Here is a 25,572-nt window from a genome sequence, read left to right as displayed (position 1 = left end):
ATATATATAGATCAAAGGGAAAATATTAGGGAAATAATGAATTTTAATTTTTGGCATTTTTGTGAAGACGAGTAAGCATTCAGTAGCTTAAGTGAAACAAAGAGCCTTGACACTAGCCAGGAATGCAGTAAATAAGAGTATCTAACAGGTAAGCACTACTTTGGTCTATTTCAGAGGGCTGATATTTTATATGAAATATATGTATATTTTGATATTCATATTTATTCAAATCATACAATTATGAAATTTTTATTTTAACAGAATATTTTGAAAATCAGATCACAAAATAAATTTTAAAACGAAAATGTTGAAGTAGGAAACAATTTAGCACCGAAGGGCAGTCGCTTCTCAGGAAAAAATAAAGGCAATTAGAAACTTTACACCAACAAATAGAATGTTCTCATTTGGCTGGCAATTGATAAAAATGCATCCAGTTGTTGTGAATACTTAAACTAAATGATCCAGAAGAGTGCAGTTGATGCACAGGGTATTGGGATTGGCACTACCAGTGTAAACTGAGTCCAAAGTACGATACTTACTGCCTGATGTTTCCCCACTGATAATAATTAAGCTACGTAGATATAAAGGAATTATCAGATGGGGAAGGTGCCCACAGGCTTGCAGGCGCACCAAACACATAGCACATGTACCAATTTTAGTTCATAGCAGATGTATGAGGAAAACACTCTTTTGTGATCCCTTTTAGTAACAGTGATGAATCAACAAAATCAAATGGGTTAGACTACATAATGTGTCTTAGGCCTGTGATTTATGGTAATATTTGTAACTGTATATAAAATCATTCATTTGACTGATGTTTAGTGAGTGCTTTCTGTGTAGCAACATGGTGCATATCCTTGTGGAAAGGACAGTCCTGCAATTATTTGGACAACTCAATGGAATGTGTACTGACCATTCTCCTGGGGCAAAGAGCCAGGACACTGAGCAGCCCTCACTAGGCTTAGAAGGAGAGGAGTATGACCTCATGTTTGTTCTTATGGGGATACTGCTTTGAGCTGCAGATATCCCTGTAATCTGTTTTCCCCCACAATGCCTGACAGAAGTGTCTGTATGGTTGTCATATCTGATTCCCATAAGTTTCCAAGCCTCAGTGATTCTCAGAGTCATGGTCAGGTAAGGCTGTTCACACCCTCCCACTCCAGACCGTACACAGCCCCTACCTTGCTAGGCAGCTCTCTCAGCTTGCTCTTCCAGATTCTCATAGGTTTCGCTCTGGATGAACAGTTAATTTGCAGCTTCTCTTCCATGCCACACTTGGAGCCTCAGAAAACTCTGAGTGACATGAGTACACCTCACACTCCTTCCTTCTTGGCAAATTTGACACCTACTGTGTATATGATGGATCAGATGAGGTGCATTTTCTTCTCTTTTGCCCCTTGAAACTTGGAGTCCATTTGAATTGTTTCTCATCACCCCATTGGGCTCTAGTGGGAGAGATGAGCAGAAACTTCTCACACACTGCCTCCTTTTCCATTCCCCCAGATACCCAGTCATCTCTCAGTCCTCCTGTGGAGTGGTTCTGTCTAGGAAACTAGGGCTGGGCTGTCACCTGCTTTGAATGTGTTACAACTCAAAGGAGAAGTGATGCCCTTGTAGTTCAGTCATTTTTAAATCCAAATCTCTGCTCCCAGATCGAGCCACGTTCGCAACAAACAACACCTTTTCCATGTGGCCACAAGAGAGCAAGAAGGAACACATTCAATGAGTACTTTACGTATCAACTGGGCCACATGTTTATGCACTATGTGCACCACATAACAACTCTGGATCTCTCACATACAGCATGTATCTTAACAGGTCATTCAGTCTCAATGCTCTCGCTCCTTTCTCTGCCTTCTGTAGAGGAATAATAGGTTCAGAATCAGAAATGTCCCCTCTTGAAATATGTGCATTGTCTTTGTGAATATATCAGTAATAATACAAGCATACAAATTATTTATGTTTTTCTTTAAAATACAGTACTGTGACAGTCCACTTGAACAATATTAATGGACACATTTTTGGTTTGCTTTGTTTCACTTTTTTCCCATTAAGGAAAATGTCTGATTTGTTATAACACAATACTAAAGCAACACTGTACACTTTAAGACTCCTCATTATTCAACTTTGTCTCTTAAAGTCTCCTTTTTGGAACAGACAGCTTTTTCATAGAAAAAGTATTTCTTCCTGGAAGAATATTGAAGTGGGGACACTAATAAAGTGTCTGCCAAAATACAATTCTCTAAGAGTTCTTTCTGTGAAAGAATACGTCAAAGAGGAATGAGGAGAGCAAGACAAAATCCAGTAGAGATGGAGTGGAATGGGATGCATTACTTTGGAGTTATGAAACATATGTATTATCTGTATATATGCATATAAATGTTTGTGTAAGTATATGTGTGTGCATATGTATGCATGCATGCATGTTTCTTAGCTCTATTCACTAAAAAAGACCAAGAAGCAAATGCACTCAAGTAGCAACTTATACAACTAGAATTCAAATATTTGTCTTTATACCATTCCCCACTAAAAGAACCAGAAAACCTTGAAGGAATTCTTTTTCTAGAGCCAAGGCAAAATCAAGATAAGTCTGGAACATATTATGCCAAAAAGAAAATAGGTACTCCAATAAATGATGGGGCATGTCACAGGGACAGAGAAACACTATTAAAAAGAGCTTCCCTAGTTAAATCTGGGTAAATTTGAACACCAATATAATTAAGGACAGTGATGAATTATAGATTATAAAAAGGAATCCATGTGCCCATTGAAATAAAAGATTCACAAAAAGAGAAAAATGTGGACTTTTGCTTATAGTCTAATGCTAAGCGTCAACAAGCAAATGTAGAGAAAGTGCTGGAATAGAAAAAAAAAAAAACATTATATTTTAACCACCATGCTAGAAATTGACTCCATCAAGAACCATTAGTAGATGCTAAATCTATGGGAAATGTTGATAACAAACGTATTTATATGGTCCTAATGTTATCTCCCCATGGGTTGCTTATTAGTTGTAAGTGGTAGAGTAGAGGGCTAGGATGGGGTAACGGACCTTCAAACTCTACTTGACCAGGTACTCAGCTCTGACATCATAAATGAGGGCAGAGAGAAAGCTTGTGCCTCTGGATGTGATGCCCTGAGAACACACATCATTTACATTTCATTTGTCTGAATGCACAACCTAAATCTAACATGAGAAAAAGACACACTCAAAATGATGAAAATTTTATTTTTAAAAGGGGGCTTGTTTCTTTAAAAGTATCAATTGCCTGAAAGTCAATGTATTTAGTACTGTTCCAACTCACAGCAGCCTGAAAAGACATGGCAACAAAACCTGACCCTAAGCTGGATCCTGAATTGTTGAGGGGAGTGCTTTAATATTTAGATATTTTTCCAAATGAATGTATGAGTAGTGATACCATAAGGGACCTGGGATCCATGGAACAAATCTTGAAAAATGATGCAGAGATATGCTGTTAGGTTCCACACTGATGTAAGAAGTATATCATCAGATACATGCCAGTCGGTTTTTCCTATGCCACTTTTGCTATGGAAGTTCAAACTCTCAGAACTGTATTACAGGCCCACAATGTATATCTGTCCAAAGCTAGGTGGTATCCAAGGTTGGGGAAAATACACAGACAACATTATTAAGTAAGACTGTAGTTAAACTCGCAATGGTGATGTCATTTATTGATTTTAGGTAACCACAATGTGGCCGTTGCATTTACCATTTACAAGCCATATACAGGTCCATATGCAGGAATACAAAATTATGATCAAATACAAAATTTGCAAAGAATCAAAATGGAAGCTTTTTCTTAACTCATTTTGCATCTGAACCTAACCCATAGTCTTTAATAAGCCCATTTGGCATGAATATCATATGCTTTACTACAGATATATAGTTACATTTGATGAACAATGTAATCAATTTGATGTATCATATGCTTTACTGCAAATATATAGTTACATTTGATTAACAGGGTGCTACTACAGACCCCATTAGAGAAAAACCGAAACAACACAAAACAAAAACCCTGCACAGATATCATGTTACTTCTCTAAAATCTAAAAGTTTCACAATCTTAAGGTACCTGGGCTGGGCATGGTGCCTCACACCTGTAATCCCAACACTTCATGATGCCAAGGCAGGAGGATCACTTGCCAGGAGTTCAAGACTGTCCTGGGCAACATAGTAAGACCTGGTCTCTACGAAAAAATAAAAATAAAAAACTAACTGGTTATGTTGGTGCATGCTTGTAGTCCTGTCTACTCAGGAAGCTGAGAGAGGAGGATGACGACTCCAGGAGTTCAAGGTTGCAGTGACATGTGATCATGCCACTGCACTCCAGCCTGGGAAACAGAGCAAGACTCTGTCTCTGGAAAAAAAAAAAAAAAAAAAAAAAGAAAGAAAGAAAAAAAAATTGTGGCCCTGTGCTATTCGTTAGCAGGCAAGTTAAATGTAATTCTAAAAGGTGGAATTGAAATGAAATGCTAAAATTAATTTAATGAACCCAGAATCAGGCAAGATTTTAAAACTCTGACTTAAATAAAGACAATGTGGTAAATTATCCATAGCTGCATGACCTATTTTAATTATAAGTAGAACCAAAATGTACAAGTACTCCAAATGTACTTTCTCTTTTCCTTCTGCAGTTATTAGCCATATGCAGGCAAAGACATAGTGGCATAGCGGCAAATTTTTCAGACTAAGAATTTTGATTAAGAATCCCACTCTTTTCTGCCATTATCTTAGTCACTTATATTCCTTTACCAGTTTCTTTAAATGTAAAACAAAATAGGCAATTTTGGTTAATGTAAACTTTCTTATGAATTTTAAAACGAAGTGATTCCAAAGTTTCCAGAGTTTATATTTTTATATTCTTATTCCATATTATTCTAAAATACATACTCCTAGAATTTTATTGATCTGTAAAAATGTAGTTTTCTTTGTTTTGAGAAAGAGAACCCACTCATCCTAATCACTTTATTTATTTATTTGTATACAGTGCAAGTTCCAGGGCCAGTAGAAAACCTGCAAGCTGTATCTACCTCACCTACCTCAATTCTTATTACCTGGGAACCCCCTGCCTATGCAAATGGTCCAGTCCAAGGTTACAGATTGTTCTGCACTGAGGTGTCCACGGGAAAAGAACAGGTAGGTGAAGGAATGGACCACACTGCTTCCATCTGTTGGATGTTTCCATCCATTGGATAGCCCTAGGGCTGCAGAAATGGGAAAAGACCCACAAGCTCTTGATACAGCCCAGTGTTTAGCATGTTCGTGGAAAAGCTGATTAGTTTTAAAGCACGTGCTATTGGAAACTTTACACAATTTAATTAAATTCTGGTGATAAGAGGTAAATGGGCAATAAAGTGAAGTCAATAGAAAGGATGCCAATTTTTTGTTTGAGTATGCAGTGACCTGGCCTGTGTGGGCAACCAGATTTGTATGAACTCACCTGGTCATGGAAGGCATTTGCATTTTTATTCCTTAGACTAAGGGGTGATTGCCCTCATAGTCAACGGCGTTCACCAAATTGCTTTCTTCGTTCTAATACGTTTATATTATATCTAACTCCCTTCCATCATCAGGAAGTGACCTGTCATTTTTTATTGTTTTCAGAAGAACTTACTCTGAGAAGCCTAGTCTCCCCCTCCTCAGATTTTGCTCCTACCCAATGGTTAGCATAGACACCTGAAAAGAAGCAACTTAGTTGTTCAAGTAAACCAAAAGTAAATAGGTCTTTAGGGAGACCCATGAAACTGAAAAATTCTATTTTGTGATACATGCACACACATATGTTAAAAATAGAATTTCTGAGTTTCATATATACGTATATATGAACCTCTATATAATATATGTACACCTATATAATATATGTGTACCTATATAATATATAATATATGCATAACTATATAATACATATAATACATGTATACCCATGTAATACACACATTATACGTGTATATACATATACAATACATATATTATGCATGTATGCACGTATATAATACATGCATTATACATGTATGCACGTATATAATACATATATTATACATGTATATCCATATTTGTATTATATGCATACATGTATACCTATATAATACATATATTATACATGTATAATACATATATAATATATAGTACATATATGTATACATATACATATATACATATGCATATATAATACATAAATATATATTGTATAATACATATAGAAATATATAAAATATGTATATAATACATATATGTACATATATAATGCATATGTGTCTATATAATGCATATATAATACATATGTGTATATATAATATGTATGTATATATAATGCATATATCTATGTATATGTAATTATATATTATATATGCACTATATCTGTATACATATACATGTATTATAATACCTATATAATATGTATTATTTATTATATATTATTATATATTATATAATATATAATATATGTAATTATATAATGTATTATATATTTTATATAAAAATATATAATATATAATACATATTATATAGGTATTATAATACATGTATATGTATACATGTATGTATAGCTATTGAGGTATTTACTTTCAGATTCTCAACTTCATGTGGGAAAATATATACAGACAAGTATATATTCAATAGTTAAATCAAAAATTGGCCTCAGGATATGGGAGTTCTTATTATTTGTTGTGAAGCTTGTCAAGCATAGAATGGCCTTCCTACTTCCACATAAACTGCATGACCAGAATTTTTATTTAAAAATAAGAAATATTTTATATTCAAAAATAGCTCAAGCCCAGTCCCAAATTATATTATACAATAAGCATTACAAGAGCTCCTCCTATGTAATCATGGGTTGTATTTTTTTTTCTTGCTCTCTTCAAGCTATTTTTAGCTCTTGTTTTTTCAGCTTTCTGTTTTATCTGCCTTTCTATATATTTTAGCTCTTCAATGCATTTTGCCAATTAATTTAAATAAATTCGAAACCAGAATCATCCAAGATAGATGTGAGTGTGGAGATCTGATTCCTCAGTGACCTTCACCTCCAGTAGCTCACTCACTGCAGCCATGAGATGCTCAAATAATTTCAACCAATCTAACAGCATTTTGGGAGATAAAAATTGTGGCAAAGTGTCTGACAGTTTCAAGTGCTGTTGGAATATTTCAGCAATAGAAGTACAAAGTCTGTTATTTCTTGGTGAATTATTCCATTTCGGGTACAGGAGAAAATCTCTGTTCCCGTGGCGTTATAAACTGCCTTCTGCCTGGGAGCGTTTAGGTGTGGGTAGAATAACCCAAACCGTTCAGTATATTGAGTAGTGTTAAACAAATTGGAACTTAATGACTGTAAAAATAGCATGTGCTGTTTTAACAAGGAGTCTACAAAGTAGTTGGTTTTTAGTGGGGGAGTCTGTGTCACAAGGTAGGTTTTATAGCTCATTAGAAGTCTGGAGTGTAGTTTGTAAGAGTCTAATGTCCAATTCACTGATTGCACAGAATGAGTGCCATTTCTACTTTAATGTGCTTCCTTGATAACAGTTTTGGTGTTTTATGTCTCCAGAATATAGAGGTTGATGGACTATCTTACAAACTGGAAGGCCTGAAAAAATTCACCGAATATAGTCTTCGATTCTTAGCTTATAATCGCTACGGTCCAGGAGTATCTACTGATGATATAACAGTGGTTACACTTTCTGACGGTAAGTTAAAAACAGTGAAACTCCTTTTACATATTTGCTAAAATAATGATGTAATATTGCATATATATCATAGATTCCATTTTCAAGGCTTTCTGACTAAAATTTTATGGACTATTACAGTTAAATATAAACCTTCTCTTAGGATATATACTCCCAGCTGGGTGTGGTAGCTCACACATGGAATCCTAGCACTTTAAGAGACTGAGGCAGGGGAAAGAGTTGAGCCTAGGAGTTTGAGACCCACCTGAGCAACATAGTGAGACCCTATCTCTGTAAATGCTTTTTTTTTGTGGTTGTTATTTTTTTAATAAACTGGATATGGTGGTATGCACCTGTGATCCCAGCTACTTGGGAGGCTCAGGCTGGAGGATCACTTAAGCCTGGGAGTTCAAGACTGCAGTAAGCCGTGATCATTCTACTGCATTCCAGCCTGGGCAACAGAGTGAGACCCTTTCTCCAAATTAAATAAATATATATGTATATACATATAGATATACATATACTCTTGAGTCACTATATACTAATAGGTAATCCTCAAAATGTGACTATTGACTAAGACCTAAAATTATTTTTGTGTATTTTTTAATTTCTTTAAATGTTCTAATACAAACACATTTGTGCATGTGTGGACTAACTTTGATTGGCATGTTGTATGTATTCCATCTAAAAGTGTGCAGGTGATTAAAGGTGTAAATGATAGACAATCCCCCTATATTTGCCTCTTAATTAGAAAATATCTCTTAAGGACTTAGACCAAATAAACTGATATTAAAATTTAAAGTATTAAAATTGATAATGAAAAATGTGTGTGTTGCCTGCTAAATGGAAGAATAGACACACACATTTGAGACAAGAAGTGCGGTGATACAATTGTGCCTCACTACCACCTTTATTCCTGGGCTCAGGGGCTTTTCTTTTCTTCTCCTTTTTTTGGAAATGAAGTCTCACTCTGTCACCCAGATTGGAATGCAGTGGTGCAATCTCAGCTCACTGCAACCTCTACCTCTCGGGTTTAAGTGATTCCCCTGCCTCCAGTCTCCTGAGTACCTGGAATTACAGGTGCCCGTCACCACCCCCGGCTAGTTTTTGTATTTTTAGTAGAGATAGAGTTTCACCATGCTGAGCAGGCTGGTCTTGAACTCCTAACCTCAAGTGATCCACCCACCTTGGCCTCACAAAGTTCTGGGATTACAAGCATGAGCCACTGCACCCAACCTCAAGGGATTTTCCTGCTGAAGCCTCCCGAGTAGCTGGAACTACAGGCATAGGTCACAGTGCCAAGCTAATATTTTTATTTTTTGTAGAGGCAGAGTCTCATTTTGTTGCCCAGGCTAGACCTGTTTTTTAATGTCATAAAACAGAGGAATAAATATTAATAAAGAGAATAAAGTTGACAAAGTAATGGCTGGGGGAAACTAGAAACCTAACTGCTAGATGATCATGAAAGGTTGGGAAATTTGATAAAAAGTAAAAATAAAATACATCAAAGCATATGATGTGGGGCCATGAAAACTCAGGCAGATGCAGAAATGTAGAGACAGGCCCTCATGAATATTAAAAAAGACCACAAGCTAGCTCTTTTCAGCAACAGTTTCCATTTGGTGCATTTAATTCTATAAATTATTTATCTTTTTAATTAAAAAATGGCTTTAGCTTGTGATTTCTTGACAGATCTATCATTGTTTAATCTGGGAAAGTACCTTGGTGTATATTTCACACAATATCAATGAAATGAGGAAGGGCATGCATATTATTAAGGACAGTACAAAGAGAACACAGGAATAATGCTCATTTGCAAGTTCAACTTTAAAATGTATTTTATATGTAATACCACTTTGGTATCATTTTTAATGTAATGCTTATGCCCATCCATCCAATTCTGTTATTGAAGACAGAACAGAATATTTATGGTAGAATAAATTACTTCACAACTTATAATTATAAAAATAAAAGAAAAACAAATGAAAGTGAATATTTTACATAATTTATGTAGATTTCATTCACACTCTGAACTGTAATACTGTGGCCTTATTCTCCAGTTTGGTTTTAAATGTCATAAGTGAGAAAGATAGATTATTATTCATTGGTCCAAGAATTATCTTCTGGAAGTGTTACAATGTTTAGGACTTAGAAAATGTCTGTCACTATAAAAAAAGAATTTCATGACCCTAACCCCAATAAACATGACTGTGCAAAGGACACCAAATTCCCTCTCTCAAATGCACTGCAAGGAGATAGCAAGGACTTATAAGACTCTTAAAGTGGACACCCTGACCTCATCTGCATTCATTTTTACAATCAACTCATCTCTTTTAATGTCCAACACAAATCTGTGGCTCTCGGCTTTCATTTCCTTATTATCCAGTTCCTTTCTGTCTACTTCAATCTCATGTCTTGTCCTCTGTACTGAAGCTGTTCACACTGAGGTCATATATCACATTGAGTTGTATTTAACCACATTTAATAGTCACCGGCTTCCCAGTCTTCAGCCATGGAGGGCTGTTCTTCTTTAACTTTGTGTATGTTGCAACAGGTGGATGTTGTGAAAATTAAATGGGCTGATCTGTGTAAACACCTAACAAAGTGTATGACATTTAAGTGTTTAATAAATATTATCTCTACCAGTGTGCACATCACTTTTTCTCATTATATTTATATTACATGCTCCTAAATATGAGGGATGCTGTTATTTTTATCTCTGTGTTCCTCCTAACAGAGTAAATATTTATTGAATTAATTAGACAGCTCAGTCAAAACTGTGCAAATTTTTTATATGCAAAGGCTTATCTTTAGGATTTCCCATTTGTGGAACTAATTTAATATATTAATTTAATATATGACTGTGTCTAAATGCATCTGTATTATGGAGAACATAATAATTCTTTTCATGTCAGGAGTCTTACCATAAAAAATACATTGAGGCATAGAAAAATTAAAAAAAAGCAAAAGTTAAACGTAAATAAATTTCTTCCGAATTCATTATTTTATGTTTTTTCCCCTGTTTTACTGGGAGGCTTGTAAAGATCTTTATCCAGATGAGCTGTCATCTCCAATTTAGGTCTGCTTTGTTTTCTGAGTAGAACATTATTTTTCATTCAAATTCCTCCACCTAGAAAACCATTGGTTTACAATGAGCCATTTTTTTCACACCATTGAGATTATTGAGCATATGGGCATCTAACTGATTTTGCCAATTTGTTCCAAAATATGGTCTCTTGGACTAGTTGGCATAGGTAAGTCACTAAGAGCTTTTATGAAGGAATGAACCATTGTAAGTTTCCATGCCAGCTTGTCCTGTGTCCAAACACAGACGGACCTGATTTCATAGCCAACATAAGAATGTGCTTATTATTTTTATGAATGTTATCATTAATATTTCTTGAATACTTACTAAGGCAAGACCCCAATCTAAGTACTTTGCCTTTACCTCTCATCCTCACAATACTACTATAATTTTCCTTACTTTACAGATAACAAAACTAAGTCAGAAAGAGTTCACAAAAGGTGGTAAGCAGTGGAGCCAGACCACATAAGCTAGTAAATTCAGAAACAAGATTCAATGTGCAAACATGTTTCTTTTATTCTGTGATAAGTGCCTTTAAAGGAAAATGCTTATAATTAAATATGAATTACTGCCAGGCAGGGTGGCACACTCCTGTAATCCCAGAACTTTGGGAAGCTGAAACGGGTAGATCAGTTCAGGTCAGAAGTTCGAGAGCAGTCTGGCCAACATGGTCTCCAGTAAAATTCGGTCTCCAGTAAAAATTAAAAAGTTAGCCAGGCATGGTGATGCACACCTGTCATCCCAGCTACTTGGGAGGCTGAGGCAGGAGAATCACTTGAACCCGGGAGGCAGAGGTTGCAGTGAGCCTAGATCACACCACTGCACTCCAGCCTGGGCAACAGAGAGAGACTCTGTCTCAAATAAATAAATACAAATGATTTTGGTCTATAAATTGTGTGTACATGACAGCATACATTTGTTGAGGGGAGAAACTGAAGTGCCTGTGCCTTTGGAGACTAATTTATAATTATGGGAACTTGATCTGTCCTACAAAATACCTCATCTCCATGGGTTTCCAGCCAGCATCCTTCTCCATATTGAGGGAAGTTTCCAGCCCCACCTCTGATTGGCTTGAATGGACCTATTTATTATAAATAATGAATTATTTGACATTTTGAAGAGAAAAGTGTTCTTTCACTTCTGCCTCATGAAGCAAGAAGCATCTTGTAAAGACAAATATAGAAAAGAACAGATCGATATGGATTCTCTTCACTTTCACCTAGCCCTAGCATCTATTGTATCTATTTATCTCCAAATAATATGGAAATTGATAGTGAGAAGGAGGGAGGAGGAACTGATAACTAAAAATACTGTAGAAAAAAAATCACTACTCTCCTCCCTAACATGACAAGAATAGTCAGTGTGCTATCAGTGGAAAGTTAGAAAAGAAATGTGCATTGTAAAAAATATAGAAAAACTACCTCAATACTATTACATAAGGACTTTTAAAAGAATTTTGTTATATTGCCGTTCAATTCTCTTTTATTTATTTATTTTTTTTTGAGATAGAGTCTCACTCTGTTGCCCAGGCTAGAGTGCAGTGGCACAATCTCGGCTCACTGCAGCCTCTGCCTCCCAGGTTCAAGCGATTCTCCTGCCTCAGTCTCTGGAGTAGCTGGGACTACATGCGTGCACCAACATGCCCGGCTAATTTTTGTATTTTTAATAGAGATAGGGTTTCACCATATTGGCCAGGCTGGTCTCGAACTCCTGACCTCAAGCGATCCACCTGCCTCGGGCTCCCAAAGTGTGGGGATTACAGGTATAAGCCACCATGCCCAGCCTGCCTTTCAATTCTTAATACAGAAAACAGCCCTGATGCTTATAAAATTGTGGTAGCTACAAAAAGAAGGACACATATATATCTATCCTCTTAAAGTTTTCTTGGCTTTCTAGAAATGAGGAGTTAAATGCTACTTGTAAACTCAAATGAAAGTGACATTTAAGGGTTGCATATCAGCTAGAACAGTACCTACAACAAAACACATGATAAATGTTACCTTCTCTTTCTTCCAAAATTCAATTATCTATAAAAAATTCAGTTAGTAATTGATATTATGCTTGGATACTATTTAATTGATCAAAAAATGAGTGTAATATTATTAGAAACATGTAGCATGACATGTCAGTATTACAATATTAAATATAAACTAGAAATATACATTTATGTTTAAGGAGTGACTCAATATCACTTAATATTAAGGCATTATTTCCAAACTTTGCTTTTTTTTTTTTTTTTTTTTTTTTTTTTTGAGACGGAGTCTTGCTCTGTCACCCAGGCTGGAGTGCAGTGGCCGGATCTCAGCTCACTGCAAGCTCCGCCTCCTGGGTTTACACCATTCTCCTGCCTCAGCCTCCCGAGTAGCTGGGACTGCAGGCGCCCGCCACCTCGCCCGGCTAGCTTTTTGGGTGTTTTAGTAGAGACGGGGTTTCACCGTGTTAGCTAGGATGGTATCGATCTCCTGACCTCGTGATCCGCCCGTCTCGGCCTCCCAAAGTGCTGGGATTACAGGCTTGAGCCACCGCGCCCGGCCCAAACTTTGCTTTTAAAGGATAACGTTTTTGGAAGTTTGTGAAATTATATCATATAGAGCATGTTATTCTTCAAATGATACCTCAATTTAAACAACTAAATTGTAATTTTTATGTCAATAATTATAATGTTTAGAATAGAATGAATAATAAATAATACAAATACAATTTATACTTTAACTTAAAAAATAAATTTACAAAACAAAACAAAACTTGGGACCAAATCCTGAATATGGAACCATTTTTAATGTAATTCATAAACTTTCTATTAATATATGTATTCAGCAACTATTTACTGAGTGTGCACCATGTGCCTTAAACTCTTCTTGATACTGGTGACACAACATCAAAATGAATAAATGTCTTTTTCCTTATTGGGGTTATATTCTGTATTTAATTTTAAAATCAGAATACAAACCTCAAAAAATTAAATAATAACATTTTATAAGTTGTGGAATATTTTTGAAAGAATACTTGCTGAGTTAATTCATGAAAAACAAGCAAATGAGCATTTTATCAGAAACTACATTGGCTGCAAACTTCATCAGGCACTAAGATCAGAAGTTCAAAATCAAAATAAAAAAAAAGATTGCATTTCCCATTATTCCCAGAAAGGTCTAGGAACTATGTAAGTAAGTACTCATTTGTTCATTCAATTATTAATTCAGTAAATATTAATTAAATGTCAGTTTTGAGGATAAAAGATTAATCAGTGACACATCATGTCTTCATGATAATTACTATTTAGAAGATAAATTCAGAGCAGGACATAAATAAATTCATGGTCAAATGTAAGTACCCTATAGAAAAACATAGATTTTTTTGAAATTCTAGTAAAAGAAGGGGAAAGATATCAAAAATGGCCCTTAGATTCTTGAAAATGCCTGAGAACTTTTCTTTTCTATTAAATTCATCCATTTGTGAGAAACAAGGATAGGGACTACTCATTTAATAGATTAATATGTGTTAACAATTTATTGAATGCTAATTCTATTCCTGTTATGGTGCAAAAAGCTTTGTTTCATTTCTTATTCATCCCAGACATCTAGCATAGTTCCTGACAGATAAGAGCCTTCAATAAGTGGTTGGTTTTTAAAACTACTCACATGATAGAATATTCACTTTTTTTGGTAGAGTAAATATTTAAGTATTCAAAGAGAGCTATATATGTTCTTCCTTCTATAAAGGAGTAGTTAAACAAAAATGCAGGCAAGAAAAATAAAATACCTAGAGAGTCTACAAAGAAAAATATACTGCTCCTTTGCTAATAGAATTGACTCATCAAGTGCTATTTGCAACCTGCTTGCATTTATCACATACAGGTTTAATTTTACTCAGCTAAAAGAACTGAGAAGTATTTCTTCTTTTCACTTTTTAAGAGGTAATAAAGATTGTATTACAGGGATTAAAAAACCTGGGTGACCATTAGAATGACATATTTTATCTTAAAATTATGCAGATTCTGAAATGCACAATTTCTTAAGCCTTTAAAACTACTCTAAGAAATCTCCTGTTTGTTTTTATTAGTTTCTCTGGGAAAGTTATCACAAGAGGGCTGTAATTAAATGGTGGTATTTGGTATAACTGCCTGCGTTCTCTTGTGTAACAGTTTTGGGGGCTCCCTAGGTGAGTAAGTTAACTGGCTTGCCAAGTGAGAAAAAAATAGACAAATACAGTTATTTTTCATCTCTCCAAAAATTTTTGAAGTACCACCTGGGTAAACCTCCCTAATTATCATTATAAACTCTATTAAAAGACACACTCTCTTTTTACAAGACAGTTGGTATTTTTCTTTCAAGATTTTGGCAGTAATTGTGACAATTTGATTCCTTTTAGTGCCAAGTGCCCCGCCTCAGAACGTCTCCCTGGAAGTGGTCAATTCAAGAGTAAGTTGGCTAAATGTTCACTATTCCATTGCCTATCATAGTTACCTATCATGTATAACCTTCATGCACCCAACTGCCGTCTTGAGTACAGGATGGTGGCTTCCATGTGAAGACATGTTCTGGAATAACACAGCAAGTGACATTGATCCCACATTCTCTTCCATCAGACTTAAGTAAATTAAATGAAATATTTGTCTACTTCTAAACAAATATTTTGATTTACAAATATTAAACAAACATTGATCTTGTAAATGTTTTAGTGGTCAAAGGCTATTCCATAAGGAAACAAAGACATCTGCTTTGTCTTTATTCACCAGTCTATCATATAGCTATGATAATGTGCCAGATGAGGAAATTGAAAGAATTGGGAGAAAGAAAGACTGTTTCCTAACACATTATTTAGAATTGAATATCTCATCATCATCCCCATTCTTCCTTTATAAATGTAGTCATTGAAGGCCATTCTTGAACTTCAATACAGTTATATTTATGTAGTAGCTTCCTAGTTATTAGTACTTTCCTGGCCCAAAATGTTGCTGTGACTTCCAAAAGAGCTCAACTTAAGCTAGTGTTGCTGAAGTAGCCTAATGACAGAAGTCAGTTTTCTAGAAACATGTCATTATTTCAAGTGGCTCAGGGTTGGAAATAAGCCAAGGCCACCTAGTAGAGTATAACAAATGAAGATTTGCCTGACTTGGCTCTGTCACCTCCTGGCCACGTGCACCCTGGGAAAGAATTTTACTATGTCTGGACCTCCAGTTAGTTACTTCTCATGCGAATAAATTGGCCTAAGAGGTTTCTAGGCTCTGGGAGAAAGCAGAGAAATGATATGGGTCTTAGAAAAAGTCATACTCTGGGTTTTAATTCTAGCTTTCTCGTTTCATACCTATTTGGTCTTAGCAAAGTTTTCAACCTTAGCAAACCTGTTTCTATGTTTAAGTATTGTAAGCATTACTATCTTCCTTATTGACTTATGAGAAAGTAGTAATATGACGTATGCGAGGAATCTAACTTGATAGTGATTCCTTCATTCCATGTGCAAATACCTTGTAATATTTTGTTTAAAAAAATCTATGATGAAGCTGTATTTTGTGATGTTAGTTGGATTTGTCTCAGTCAAATGAATTTATCGTTCAAAGCAAGTGAATGTGTTATTCTCTTATAATTTTAGGCAATATATTGGGTAAGAACTATTAAAGTAAATATAAAATTAGAAAGAAGAAAATAAACTTAGTGGAAAAAATGAGCTAAAGAAAAATAATTGAAAATTAACATAACCCTAAAAATGACATTTTTTATGTACAACAACACTGCTTTATAGATGTGCCACTTAAGAGATTGCCAAGTCAAAGTCAAGTAGATTTTTACAATTATTGTATGTTGTTAATGAATGAAATTTGGAAAACATATTGTAGTGTCTCTTGTTTAATAATTCATCATTATTAGAATCCTCACTCACTTTATATTTTTCCTCCAGGACAGAATACAGAAATTGATATACAAACTATTTTGTGTTTGTGTGTTCATACCCTTTAAGAGTGTACTCCAGCAAAAGATGAATGTTTTCATCTGAAATGTGTATAAGGCATTACTGAATGACCCTGGATGCTAACTGTATTTGAATATGGATTTACTTTACTGAAGAGGGAATTCCTGGATTGAAAAATTGACTCTCTCTATATGTATATATACACATATACACATATATACATATACATATATACATATGTACATATACACACACAAATATCACAGTTTGTACATTTCTCTAATTTGCTTGCTTGCAGCAAGCAAATACAAACACTTCTGTTTCTATCCTCTTGTAGTTGATCTCTGGAACATTGCAGTGCTAGAAAATTTAAATTGTTCATTAGCTTTTCAGAATGAAAATAGTATGCCCAGGCACTGGAAAGTCACACTGCCTCTTTCCTTTTCCTCTCTCTGATCTTATTTCATAGCTTCTAAGAAATTTTGAATTATAAATTTTTTTTCTTGGACTGTTTTCAAGAGAAAAGAAACTGGATGATCAAAACACCGCTTTTTGCATTCTCAGTGTGTTGATTCAGACAAAGGCAACTGTAATATGCTATTTTGTCTTTTCTTTGAAATAGATGAAAAGTTTTAAAATATATTAATATTTACCCCTGACTGTTACCATTTCAAGGAGCAAACTGTATTTAAAAAGAAACACTATAGTTGAACAAATGTGTTCTTTTTAAACACTAACAGAATTCCAAGGTATTTTTATTTATTTTTATTTTTTAGAGCCAAGGTCTTGCTTTGTTGCCCAGGTTGGAGTGCGGTGACACAACCATGCCTTACAGCAATCTTGAACTCCTAGGCTCAGGTGGTCCTCTTGACTCAGCCTCTTGCATAGCTGGTACTACAGGCATGTAACCACCATGACTGGCTAATTTATTTTAGTGTGTTTTGAAAGACACGGTCTCATTATGTTCCCTAGGCTGGTATCAAAGTCCTGACCTCAAGCTATCCTCCCACCTTGGCCTCACAAAGTGCTGAGGTTACAGGCATGAGCGACTATGCTCGGTTCATGAATTTTTTACATAATTTATTTTACTTAGGATTTTAAGATGGAACAGAATCACACTTTAAAAACTTATTTTATATAACACTTGTAAATATAGAGCACAAATGATTTTTTATTGATAGTAAATGAAATAATTTGGTTCAACTAACATTTTTGCAGAAAGATGATTAGGATCTCTACACATAAAACTGAGGGGTCATGATAAGACATATGATCACAATATAGGTACTTGTTAAGGTTTTGGTCACCTATAAGCCAATTGGATCCAGAAATCATGTTCCAAAATAATTAAGCAGAGAAGTCTTTACACTTTGAACATCTAGATAATGGAACCAAGAACAAAATCAAATTCTCTTACTGTATCATTCTTGAAAACCCAGTATGGTAGAATATTTTTACAAAGCTATAATAGCAGAACCGATTAGATTCCTCTTCTACAAGCTAACTATGAACACTACTTTTTTTGTTGTAGTAATGGCTTGACTTATACATATTACATTTCAGGTAAAACTGGGTCATAATGAAATGGTTATTTCTCATACTAAAATTTTGTTACAAGAAATATCTTTTCCAGAAAAAAATCATGGTTTATGAAATGGACTTTAAAATGTTACATTTTATTAGGGAAACTTTTTATAAGAATAATTTCCTTAAGAATTTAATTTGAAATTCAATTATTATTCAATTATTGATTCGCTTATTACATATTTCAAATACATACTACAACTTAATCAGTTGGCTAGAACATAAAGGATACATTTACAGAACACAGAGAGCTAATGTTGGAGCACAAATATTAATACTTCCCTATGTTTCAATCTAAAAGTTCTCATGAGTAAGAATGCTTAGAGGATGATAGAATTCAAGTTGCTTGGGTCCTTTTACTAACTCTTTGAACCTGTGAAAAGTCACATGCCTCAGTTTTATTTATTCAACATTTACTCTGTACCTGTTACAATATCATACATAATAAGGAATGTGATCCAGAATTTGCCTTCATGCAGCTCCCTGCTGGGTAGGAAAACATGTGAACGTTCACTTTTCCTCTAGCCACTTTAATCTGTTGAACCTTTCAAAGTTGACATTATTTTCTCATTGATAACATGAGAGGGCTGGATAGAGAATCTCTAAAATCTCTTGTGGCTTCAAACATCTATGCCTGTGTTTCTAACCATTATACCTTTTCTCAACTATTTTACCGTTAAAGAACTAGCGAAAACACAAATCAATTTCAGTATACCAGTCAACTCACAAGTTCAGATATTTATTGACTGAGCACTACAGAGTGATTGCAAGGAATGAAATATTAACTCCCCATTCCCCCCAAAATCCCAGTATATTATGAGGCATAGATCATTGTTCAGATTTAGATTTTTAAATGCAAATTGATAGATTCCTCTCATTATATCCCCTCACACCGCTCTGCTATTGAAATCCTTATTCTTGAACACCTGATGCATCTATATGAATGTCTTTTTGTTGCATTCCTAAAAGCTGGTACTCAGTCACTCACAATGTGATAGTGTACATGGTGCCTTCAAAGCAACTGTAGAAAAAGTTTCTGGTGTCTTCCTACATCTTAAAGTGTTTCACTCTCCCTTGTTTCAGCACAACTTGGCATACTTAAATAACTCAAGCATGAGTTCAGCAATCATATGATTTCCTTTATGCAGAAACTATACAGAAGGAGAATTTAAACAACAAGTTCCTACTCTGCAAAGCAAATGGATCCTTTTAAACAGATATTTTAACATTCTTTGTGTGTGTGTGGGTATAACAAGACAGAGGAAATCTAAGTGTATTATGGGATAACTGCAGAAGGGCATGCTATTGAGGATGTGGTGCAACTTGGATTTTGATTGAAGTCTCTATACCCTGTCATTGGGCTAGTGATGCTTCTCTTATTAGCCAAGTCCATAGCCAAATGGATGACTGAGTGAGTCATTTGCATATGACTCCTAGTGGGAAGTGAGGAGATGGGGAAAAGCTGGAGGCTTGGAAAAAATGTGAGTTATATTAAATTGCAGATCCTCTGTGTTTGGGGTATGTGTATGTATATTCAGCTTTTTTTTTTTTTTTTCGTTTGTTTGTTTTTGTTTTTGTTTGTTTGTTTGTTTTCCTGAAATTGGAGTTATTTTCTCTTGGTTATTCAGAGGAGTTTCTGTTCACACTCCTCTCTGCTGCATGGCAATCTGTCTGAAAACATACTTTTCACAAAGGGGTCTGGACCCACTTTTATGCTTTCACCACTCTTCTAGTCAATGTTCATTTCTTTCCTGTATGTTGTATGGAGTCATAGGCCTCAGGCAGCCCACGGAAAAACATACTTATTCATGTCTCCGTAAGTCCTTTATAAAATACATTTTGGCTGCTGAGTTCCTGGACCCAGAGCTCTGAGCCCTCTCCTCACAAATGTAGTAGGTTTAAAAAATGGATTTAATGAAGAGAAAGAGGACATATAGGAAACTGCAGATGATTGTATTTATTTAAAGATAAACTAGAACCAGCATTTGCTTATTAATGAACAATTTAAATACAACAAAGTTGACTCTCACAAGCTTAACACTGCCACTTGTCCTCAATCATAACACAGAGCATTTCTGCCTGAGCATAGTATTTGCCCCTAGTTATCCATCCATTTAATTCAAGTAAGTGTAGATCTCTTGTATTTATTTTAGTTATTGATTCCTTCATCAATCCATTACATGGTGATTTTTCAGCATAGATAATATCCAGCAGCCTATTATTGAAAGTTTTAGGAAGGGTGGGGGGTAGGAGCATAACTGTAAGGAAGGCAATATTTCCTGAGGGCTCTTACAGTCTAGTCTTTCTGTTTAGAATTTGTAGGAAAGACTAGACTGGACGTAAATGATTATATTACATTAGAATCAGATAATTTGTAAGAATCTGTGAGACTCGCTTAAGGATAAGACTGTGTTTGGTCTATAATTTGGGTAGAACTCATCTTCAGATCTCTTCCATCTGATCTTTTTACTTAATAGATCCTTTTTTATTGTAATAAAACATACTTTATATAAAATTTACCATCGTAAGCATTTGTAAATGTACTGTTTAAAGGTGATAAGTACATTCACATTGTTGTATATCTATCACCAGCTTCCATCTCTAGAATATTTTCCATCTTCCCAAAGTAAAACTTAGTATCTATTCACCAGTAAGTCCCCATTTCCCCACACAGGCATAGATGTTTGAAGCCACAAGAGATTTTAGAGATTCTCTATCCAGCCCTCTCATTTTATCAATGAGAAAATAATGTCAACTTTGAAAAGTTGCAACAGATTAAGTGTGGCTAGATGAAAAGTGAACGTTATTTCACATGTTTTCTTACTCAACTGTGAGTTCCATGAAGGCAAATTCTGGATCACATTCTTTATGTGGGAATGTGAGAGGAAATGGGGAGTTACTGGTGAATAGATACTAAGTTTAAATTTGGGAAGATGAGTTCTACCCAATTACAGAATCCCAATTACTTTTTGTATCCCAACTTAATTTATAAATGAGCAAGGAAACCAATTCATAAAAAAATTAATTTCCCTTTTGCTTCATTTAATTGAGAAATAAAACAGTTTTCCAATTTTAAATCCTCATTCTTATAGAGAAATGAAAAATTTAATGAATCATAGTGTTCAATAATACAGACAGATGCTTTAATTGGTTAGGAAGAAATGCCTCACTTCCCATTATTTTCAGTGCTTTCAGAATACTTCTGTTCCAAAATTCCACATTTATAAATTGCTTTTAGAAAATCTGCTGAAAAAGCCAACTGTCATATTTAATAAGAGGAAACCAGAAACATAAACATAGGATTGTTCCAAAACTCTAAAAGACAGAATTTTGTCTCATATTTCATCAGAATTTAGACCAGAGCTCCTGACCACTTGCTAAATTGATTCTTAGACTTTTTTTGAAGTACCAACAACTCACCAGTTTACATCTTTTTCAGTGAATGTAAAGTCAAGGAATAAAGATCAACCATGAATTAGAGGAATAATAAAATAGTAAATTAATGGATAACTGGTTTTTAAATAACGTAAATGCACCATTCCAACTTAAACATTTTTGGTAATTAAGTTGAATAAATGAATACTCTGCAAATTTGCAAATTCAAAGCATATCTTTGTGTTATACTATCACTCATTTTCTCAGAGCAGCTCTTCCTAAAGTCTATTTGAGAAAATACTTATCTTTTTCTTTTTTTCTTTTTCTTTTTTTTTTTTTTAAATGGAATCTCGCTCTGTCACCCAGGCTGCAGTGCAGTGGTGTGATCTCAGCTCACTGCAACCTCCACCTTCCGGGTTCAAGCGATTCTTCTGCCTCAGCCTTCTGAGTAGCTGGGACTACAGGCGTGTGCCACCATGCCTGGCTAATTTTTTATTTTTATTTTTTTAGTAGAGAGGGGTTTCACCATATTGTCCAGGTTGGGCTTGAATTCCTGACCTCGTGATCCACCCTCCTCAGCCTCCCAAAGTGCTAAGATTACAGGCGTGACCCACCATACCCGGCCGATGGTACTTTTCCAAGAAACAAGTTTGCTATGGCTTAAAAAATTGTGAGAAATATGTGAGGTTTCGTATTGGAGATATTAAAGGCTATGAGAATCATTTGTTTAACTCAACTTTTTTGCTAATTGTTTTTTCTACAAAAACATTTTAGATGAAATATGACCTTTAAAACTTTGTCAAAGTTACTTTGACTCATTATAACATTACAAATGAGAACAATGTATTCCATAAATTGAAGAACCTCATCTTCCTCCAAAAATACGTTCTTATCTCAATTAATTTAAAATAAAAATATATATTAAGTGAAAAAACAAATTTATGGAAAGCAGAAGTGAATCAAGGAATAGTTATAAAGGACATTTGTGCATAACTAGAATAGGATATTGAGAACCTTCTATGACGTCTGTTAGAAGATTTGAATAAGTTAGAGACATGATTAAATCTCCATGTCAATATGAATTTTTATTAATGTAAACAGGACTTAGGAAAACATTTTCTAGACTTTTCTCATCTTTCATATTTCATAGACATAAAATACATCATTTTTCTGTTGTTTTTTGAGGCTGTTATATTTTACTCTTTTCCAATTTATTATAGTCACTGCCATTGAGTATACTTACACAAAGGATTTTGACAAAGAGATTAAAATATATGATAGAATACTATTCTCTTTTGAGTTCTAGCTTCACTTTAATATCACCTTCTAATTTATACTTAATCACACACATTTCTAATGGCTCCATTTCTGCTTGGCTCTGAAGGCAAAGCTCACTTTAGCCTTTCCATGAAGTTTAATGAGATTTCCCTCAAGTCATACATTTTTGAAAGGTGGGAGGTTTAATAATGGGCTTAAATTAAATGAACCTAGGTCTAGTGATAAGGTCTCTGATTTTAATTTAGTTCATGGAAGTTACCCTTATAGTTGGAATGGTCGATTAGTTAGAAGACATGAATAAATTCAGCCCTACCAGTAGGTAAAAGCAGTTGCTAACTGTGTGATTTGATTTTAAAGATGTTGAACCATTCACCAATGTGCAAAAGCTTTATTCAGTAGTATAGTTGTAAATATTATTTATATTATAAAACAACTTTTAAAATGCAAGCACTTTATTGAAAGATTTAACACTTTAACATGAGCTATTGTAGTCAATATTCTATTTACACATTCAATGAATACCTAATTATAACTGTAATAATGGCAGTAACCTTTTCCAAAGGTATTTTGTGCCCGGCAATGTGCTAAGCAATGAAAGTGGTATTTCATTTATTGCTTTTAATAATCCTACAAGATATTGTAAAACTAATTCTGAAATACCAACTTTGAACTGTGCTTGTCGCTGGAAAAGCTATAACAAAAGCAATAAAATGCCTTCCTTTCTAGAGCTTACTTGTATTCTAATACATGGAAACAGACTTATAAACAAATTAACTAACAATTGACACAAGGGAGTGGTAAGTTCTGTGAAGAAAATCAAGAACAGTCATGCAATAGAGTTTGAGGACCTCATTTAAATCAGATTGTCAATAGAGGAACTTTTAAGGAGATGAGCTGAGGCATGAATAGAAAAGGATCAGCTTTGGACACACTCTGAGTAACACATTTCAAGTGATGCCGACAACTAGGGCAAAAGCAGTGAGGAGAGAACTATCTTTGCTTGGCTGTGAAGCTGAAATGAGAATAGAATAGACCATGGATTGCTGGGTTGGGGCCAGGTCTGGCAGGGCTTTGTAGGATGTGGTAAAATTTGGGATTTCATTGTATGGACAATGAAAAGCATTTTGAAAGGAGAGTAATCAGATTCACCTTTTTAAAGAATTACACTGACTACTGTGGGAAAATTATCAGGGGATGGAACATAGAAGAAGCAGGAAGTCCGCTTCAGAAACAACCAAGTCCTCCGTGTGAGATCATGTAGCAGGCACCTAGGAGTTATAGGAGGTGATGGAGAGGGAAGTAGAAACAATCAGGGTCTCTGTTGGATCTAGAGCTGACAAAATTGGTTAATGGATTATAGGGCAGGAGGAAGAGCAAGATCAAGGATAGAGACTAGATTTTTGGCTATAAAATGTAAGCAGATTGTAGAGCTACTTAATGAGATAAGATTTGGTTTAGGGGACAATCACATTTGGACATTTTGAATTTGAGATAGCTATTAAATATACAATTAGGAATGTCAATCATGTAGACAATTTGGTATATGAGACTAGAGTTCTGATGACAGGTCATGCCAGGAGTTATAAATTTAGGAGTCACTGTCATATTGATAACACTTAAGGAGAGACTACAGTTAGAAAAACTGGGATGCTCATGCCTGTAATCCCAGCACTTTGGGGGCCGAGATGGGTGGATCACAAGTTCAGGAGATCAAGACCATCCTGGCTAACACGGTGAAATCCCGTCTCTACTAAAAGTACAAAAAATTAGCCAGGTGTAGTGGTGGGTGCCTGTAGTCCCAGCTACTCTGGAGGCTGAGGCAGGAGAATGGCAAGAATCCAGGAGGCGGAGCTTGCAGTGACCTGACATTTCGCCACTGCACTCTTGCCTGGGTGACACAGCGAGACTCCGTCTCAAAAAAAAAAAAAAAAAAGAAAAAGAAAAAAAGAAAAAGAAAAGAAAAAATGTGACAGAGGCTTGGAATAGTTAACATTTAGAGATTGGGCAGATGAGGAAGAGGAATATGACAGGGATAAAAAGAGGAAGGGTGATTTCACAGACGCCATGGTGAGGAAGAATGTTTCCAAAAGGTGGGCGCTGTTAACTGTGCCATATACTAATGAGAGATACCGTAAATCATGTCTGTAAGGTGACCACTGTGGGAAGGGGGATATGACATTCAAGAGACAGTATGAAGGGATTAAGTAGAGTGACTGTAGATTGTTTGTGAGGAGTTTTGCTCTGAAGTGGAGTGAAGAGATGGAGGTGGTAGGCTGGAGGGAGGTGTTATTGTTTGTTTCATTTATTTATTTTTGTTGTTTCATTTTTGAACATGAGAGATAACCACAACTTTTAGAAATAAAGCAGTGAAAAGGGAAACATCGATGATGCAGAAGAGAGAATAGAAAATTGCAAGAACGCAATCCTTTGAATAGGCAAGAACGCATAGGATCCAGTATAAAAATGGATGGACACAGATAATTGAATCTTGGTAAGTTGAGCAAAGGCAGAGAGAACAGGTCTGGATGCTGATATATGAGTCAGTTTGAGCTGCAGAGACAATAAATGTAAGTAAAGGTCATCAGAGTTTGAAGGCTTCGAGGAGCAAGTATTGAGGATTTCAAAATAGGGAAAAAGGTGGGAAATGGTTATCTCAGATCGTA

The 25,572-nt window shown here is 35.1% G+C and overlaps 1 protein-coding gene across 12 annotated transcripts in view; it reads left to right on the top strand.

The window, feature by feature from the left end:
• Positions 1–25,572, top strand: part of LOC105489423 (DCC netrin 1 receptor) — a 1,213,781-nt gene that overhangs the window by 873,245 nt on the left and 314,964 nt on the right. For all 12 annotated transcript variants that reach the window (XR_011616876.1, XR_011616875.1, XM_071085315.1 and 9 more), the window contains exons 10-12: positions 5,013–5,161; positions 7,563–7,701; positions 15,134–15,183. Coding sequence is in view for 10 of the 12 variants with exons in the window: in XM_071085315.1 (XP_070941416.1) it covers positions 5,013–5,161; positions 7,563–7,701; positions 15,134–15,183 (338 nt within the window). In the remaining 2 variants the exon portion in view is untranslated. The remainder of the gene's footprint in view (positions 1–5,012; positions 5,162–7,562; positions 7,702–15,133; positions 15,184–25,572) is intronic.

This window comes from Macaca nemestrina, chromosome 19, assembly GCF_043159975.1.
Source record: "Macaca nemestrina isolate mMacNem1 chromosome 19, mMacNem.hap1, whole genome shotgun sequence".
Taxonomy (NCBI): Eukaryota; Metazoa; Chordata; class Mammalia; order Primates; family Cercopithecidae; genus Macaca; species Macaca nemestrina.
The sequence above is the reverse complement of the archived record's forward strand: the minus strand, read 5'-3'. Positions and strand labels throughout refer to the sequence as shown.